General features: G+C 38.3%; 1 protein-coding gene across 1 annotated transcript in view; it reads left to right on the top strand.

The window, feature by feature from the left end:
- Window positions 1-6,000, top strand: part of ADAMTS3 (ADAM metallopeptidase with thrombospondin type 1 motif 3) — a 279,272-nt gene that overhangs the window by 236,638 nt on the left and 36,634 nt on the right. Inside the window, exons 6-10 of the mRNA XM_026446914.2 lie at window positions 616-699; window positions 2,863-3,019; window positions 3,772-3,877; window positions 4,262-4,405; window positions 5,042-5,174. Coding sequence (XP_026302699.1) covers window positions 616-699; window positions 2,863-3,019; window positions 3,772-3,877; window positions 4,262-4,405; window positions 5,042-5,174 — 624 coding nt within the window. The remainder of the gene's footprint in view (window positions 1-615; window positions 700-2,862; window positions 3,020-3,771; window positions 3,878-4,261; window positions 4,406-5,041; window positions 5,175-6,000) is intronic.

A 6,000-nucleotide genomic window follows, 5' to 3' on the forward strand; every position in this document is an offset into this window, starting at 1 on the left:
GGCTGACATTCATCTGATAGGTACTCGTACAGTCTCCTTAATAACTTAAATATCGGAGGATTTCTATCTTGTAGCACTTTCAAGCAATCGCCTCAGCTGCCCCACCTGCTAGCTGGCTCTCAGATACACTACCACAGCTCCTGCACACAGACCCCATAGCCATTGGATCTCTCAACCAGACGTAGCACCCCTAATTGTCACAGAGACACCCCAGTAGGCAAATGCTTGCTGTTTTCCTTTACTGTGGTTGCGGGCAACTCACAGGCTAGCAAATGATTTGCCAAAGTCACCTTCCCGTGGTTGCTTTTGGCTAATGTTATATTTGGATTACATCACACGTAGACTCCTTCTAACACCGCACTAGTATAACAAGACCCTTTTGAGCATATCCTGTACGTTCATATTACTGTGGAGTTTACAGAATTAGCAATTTACATATCCAAAGATTGTTCCAAAGCTAAAAGTAAATGACTACATTTCAGAGTGCAGCTATTAAACTCAATTTAAAAATAGCAATTTACTTACCTATTTGTGGTGATTACACAGCTTATATGTACATCTCATGAAATCTTCAGTGTTTCATTTCTTTTAGCAATTATCTTTTTTTGTTTCTAGGTGAATGAAATTTACCATGATGAGTCCCTCGGAGTGCATATAAATGTGGTCCTGGTGCGCATGATAATGCTGGGATATGCAAAGGTAAAATGTCTTAAAAAATGAATTGTAAACATTAGGGACTAGGTTAGCAAATAGAAGACTAAATTGTTAAAGCTACATCTAACTTATGGCGTAGATATATTCCACATTAACCCCTAGTTGCTTGAAATTGAGGAGAAGAAACTGCCACGTGAGTGGAGACTTCCAAATTTGAGCAGATGATGAATGATTTTTATGCGGCTGCCATTTGCTTATTTATTTCTGTCTAAAGATGTAGATAATTACCCTGACTTTAGGTGTGACTTATGAATGGAAAGAATGGATACTGTTATGAGGAGAGAGAATTTCCTTAGCCTAATGTTATCATCGAGTGTGTGTTTCATTTATTCATTAGAAGCAATTATATTGAATGCCTACTAAGTGGCAGATATTTTCTAGGTGCTTGGAATGTACAATGAAGAAAAAAGACAAAGATCTTTGTCTTCTCTTGATTCACTAAAAACAATGTTGTATATACATATATCTTTCCCCTTAAGAAGAGTGAGGTGCACAGTGAATGCTTTTCATTTAAAAGAGCTTTACTTTTTTCAAAAGCAAAAGTTGGATAAAAACGCACATAGTAGGCATTTCATGTAATATAATTGATTTTAGCTCCTTTAAGGAGGAAACATACAGGAAACAACTAGCTTGACAACTTTCTTGATTTTTAAAATTATACATCTCTCTCTCATAATTAATCCTCCTGATTATGAAATACTAATGAAGTTGTACATTTAGGAAATAGGAAAAATCCATGTGTTTGCATTTCATTAAATAGTTATCATCCACATATCATTTTATAATGATAGAGTGTCATCAACCTTTATCACATAAGCCTGACCTACTTTATATTGCCAACAAGGAATATGAGTTAACTCCAGCTGGAAATAACAGCCTCCAATTGGTTGTTAAAGCATTTGTTTGGAAAAGTATGTGATCAGTATATAAAAAAAGGAAGCTGATTTTATTAAGACTATAAACACTGGTAATAACATTTTGCTGAACTGTAACAAAATTCAGCCTGTCAGTTAAATAGGGACTAATTTTTGGTTCCAAGTTCAAATTTCATTTCATCAGAACTACTCTGAGAAGTGTGGCTAGTGGTTTCTTGAAGGTTGTACCCTTTTCCCCCTGAACTTTTAACTCCTGACCCTAATGTGATGGTAGCAACATTCAACGAACTTATTTTCTTATATCAGAACTGGAAGAGTCCACCCCTCTTCAGTAGCATAAAGTTTAAAAAAGTGGGAGTTTTTCTTTTTTTTTTAGTGTAAAGTTAATGTAATTTGATGGTTCTGCATAGACTAAGATTTCACCAGCCTTGCCAACTCATGGAAGAATTCATATTCTCCCCAAATGTTGATTAATTCTGGATCATAAAAAATAAACAAAAATCTTAATTAATATTTTATACATTCACATCTCTGGAAAAACATGTCAGAATCTTTCTCAATATTTTTGTTCTTACTTCTATGAAATTCAAATCTAAGCTGAACCAGGAATTATTTAGACTACTAAAATTATTACCTAAATGGTTAATATTAAGTTGCCTCACAATAGCAAATCTCACATCAAACATTCCCGTACTTTGGGAGGCCAAGGCAGGCAGATCATTTGAGGTTAGGAGTTTCAGACCAGCCTGACCAGCATGGTGAAACCCCGTCTCTACTAAAAATACATACACACACACACACAAAAGAATAGCAGGGATGGTGGTGGACGCCTGTAATCCCAGCAGCTCAGGAGGCTGAGGCACGAGAATTGCTTAAACCCGAGAGGCAGAGGTTGCAGTGAGTCCAGATCGTGCCACTGCACTTCATCCTGGGTGAGAGAGTGAGATTCTGTCTCAAACAAAACAAAATCATTCTCATAAATGGTATCACTTGACTTTCCCACAGGTAAAATTGTGAGATTCTCTCTCAAACATAATAAAACCATTCTCAAAAATGGCATTATTTGACTTTCACACAACTAAAATCAATTATTATTAAAATACCCTTCATGGGCATTTAGAATTCATAAATCACAGTGAATATCAAAATAAGCCCTAAATATTATTGAATCATTGTTTAAATACTTTAATCCCAAATTCAATTCAGAGAAAATTATCAAACGAAGCCTTTGGGAAATTGTCATGTGTGTCTTTAACATATTGTTTTCTCTTAGTCCATCAGCCTCATAGAAAGGGGAAACCCATCCAGAAGCTTGGAGAATGTGTGTCGCTGGGCGTCCCAGCAACAAAGATCTGATCTCAACCACTCTGAACACCATGACCATGCAATTTTTTTAACCAGGCAAGACTTTGGACCTGCTGGAATGCAAGGTATTGCCATCAATATGTAGAAGAAATACTTAAAGTCATGACTTTTAAAAAGTAATCCTAAATCAGGCAGTCTATTCAAATGTTCAGCTCTCCACCACCACTTTCCACCACACTCCGGCCAAGCATGCATTTTCTTTCTGATGCTTCCAGTGACTTCTGTGGAGTTCTCAATGCTAAAAGCCACTTAAATACCATCATAATTATACTTGCTTTTAAAATAGTGATTGTGCATTTGGGGACATGGAGGGGATGCTGTAAAATGCAGTGTGATTTCCACTAACTGTTTGGAATGAAAAAAGAGATGCCATGAGAAATGACTGCTGCCAAAGAGCTTTCTTCCAAAGTCAGCTTACATTTATCTAATAAATTCTGATGTGGACTTTGGAAGAAGCAGACTGATGATTTTCTTTTCAACATTGATGGAATTTCTGGCTTCCTTCATCAGTACCACGATATGAAGGACCATTTACTAAAACAGAAAGACAGGGCTTAGCTGGTAGGCAGAAGAGAATGGTAACCCCGGGCCATTCCTTCCCTTAGGAAAGGAGAAAATGCAGACACAGTGAATCTTTATTTAGAGACCATTACCTGTGGCTTTCCCGAGAGAATGTGACACAATGCTAGTAGGAAAATAAAGCTGCCCCTGTTTCCTGAAAGGCTTTTACTTTTTTTCCCCTAGGCAAAGGTCCAGTTGTAATTCTTAATGAGTCTTCTCATAAAATGAAAATAAAAGTAATTGTTATTCTCTACAGGATATGCTCCAGTCACCGGCATGTGTCATCCAGTGAGAAGTTGTACCCTGAATCATGAGGATGGTTTTTCATCTGCTTTTGTAGTAGCCCATGAAACGGGCCATGTGTAAGTCACTGCTGACGGCTATAAAGCCAAAAAAAGATCTTTTCTTTCCTGCTTCTCTCAGTATTGTTTCCTCTTTGGGCAGAATGCATGCCAGCATGCAATTCTTGTCTTTTGCCAAGTATGAAGAACTGCAAACAGAGAAGAGGTCATGCACTGAAACTAAATGAGTGACTGGCTTGCAGAGGCACTCCTGTGGTTTTCAGAGCTATAGAATAAGAAGGGCATTTCTGTCAGGTTGCTGTTAATTTCTGTTTCTGTGACTTCTTCAAGAAAGCTACGCTGACTTAAAAAAATACGTTATTTCCCAGGGCTTATTTTCAAAACCAAAATTAAGTGAAGGCAGTAGCCCCTGATTCTTACCACTGAGGTCGTTTTGTGTTCTAGGTTGGGAATGGAGCATGACGGACAAGGCAACAGGTGTGGTGATGAGACTGCTATGGGAAGTGTCATGGCTCCCTTGGTACAAGCTGCATTCCATCGTTACCACTGGTCCCGATGCAGTGGTCAAGAACTGAAAAGATATATCCAGTATGTCCCCTGCTGCGTGTCATGAGAGTATTTATTTTATAGCCTACAGACATAAAACTGACTCTTAGGACTTGATCATAGCAAAATTCCCAGTAAATGAAAACTATTATTGATAATAAACATTTTTTTATGACTTAGAACGTTCGGCACAACAATTTTATCATTGAGTCATAATACTTGAAGCCATAAGTCTACAATATAAGTAAATTTTTAACTGTAATGCAATTTTCCTTTAGTAAGTTGTTATAGAATCTTTGATTAATGGTCAAACTTGAGGTTGGGGGGAGGACAGTCATGTGGTTCCTGCATATGATACCAGCTGTGCCCTACAGTATAGGTGTCAGGATGTGCCCTACCACACCATGTGGTGGTTTAATTAGTGACTCAAATAATCGTGGCTCTACTACACTCGTAAGTCATGCTTGGTTTACTTCCCTGGCATGAATACAGGTAAAGAGTCTTTTTCTAAATGGAACCGAAACCAAAACCTTAAATGTATGTTTTTGCGAAATTGCTGTATGATCTGGGATGAAATTCTAAAGTATATAAGCGAAGACTACTTTTTTTTTTTTTTTAATCAGGACCTGATTTTTTTAAATGAACATTTAACTACATGCGATATTTTTCTTCCTACAGTTCCTATGACTGTCTCCTTGATGACCCTTTTGATCATGATTGGCCTAAACTCCCAGAACTTCCTGGAATCAATTACTCTATGGATGAGCAATGTCGTTTTGACTTTGGTGTTGGCTATAAAATGTGCACTGCGGTATGTTGCTCACAGTTGATGCAGATTTTGCATCTTGAAATCTGTTTGTGTAGCTCCTGCTTGGTGAGATTTGCAGACTCACTGGTGCAAGTATAATAATATCTAGCAATTATTTTGTGTTCATTGTGTTGCTATGTGCTACGTCTACATGCTTTAAATATATTGTCTTATTTAATTCTCATGACAGACTTCTAAGAGAGCTAATGTACTTTTATTTTACAGAAGATAAAACCAAGGCTTAGAGATTAAGCAACTTGCTTAAGGCACACAGCTGGTAAACAGGGGAACTGGACTTTGAAACCAAGGCTGCCAGGCTCAAATCTTCATGTTCTTTTCATCCTCTGGTTTTTGTGACTTTCAGAGAAGATGACTGTTAAGCCTTAGATTTATTGCTTTTCTTTAGCTTGATGGCAGAATTCCATCTATGTGTGACCATAGGGAAGGATTGTGCTGGTATAGTCTAATAAAAGAATCACGTGGCATAGCATGGGGGTCAGGACCATGGGTCAGGTCCTGGATCTGATACTTTCTTTTTTTTTTTTTTTGAGACAGACTCTTGCTCTGTCGCCCAGGCTGGAGTGCAGTGGCACGATCTCGGCTCACTGCAACCTCCGCCTCCCGAGTTCAAGCAATTCTCCTGCCTCAGCCTCCCGAGTAGCTGGGATTACAGGCATTCTCCACCACTCCCAGCTAACTTTTTTGTATTTTTAGTAGAGACCGGGTTTGACCATATTGGCCAGGCTGATCTCAAACTCCTGACTTTGTGATCCACCCACTTTGGCCTCCCAAAGTGCTGGGATTACAGGCGTGAGTCACTGTACCCAGC

This window comes from Piliocolobus tephrosceles, chromosome 3 (assembly GCF_002776525.5).
Source record: "Piliocolobus tephrosceles isolate RC106 chromosome 3, ASM277652v3, whole genome shotgun sequence".
Lineage (NCBI taxonomy): Eukaryota > Metazoa > Chordata > Mammalia > Primates > Cercopithecidae > Piliocolobus > Piliocolobus tephrosceles.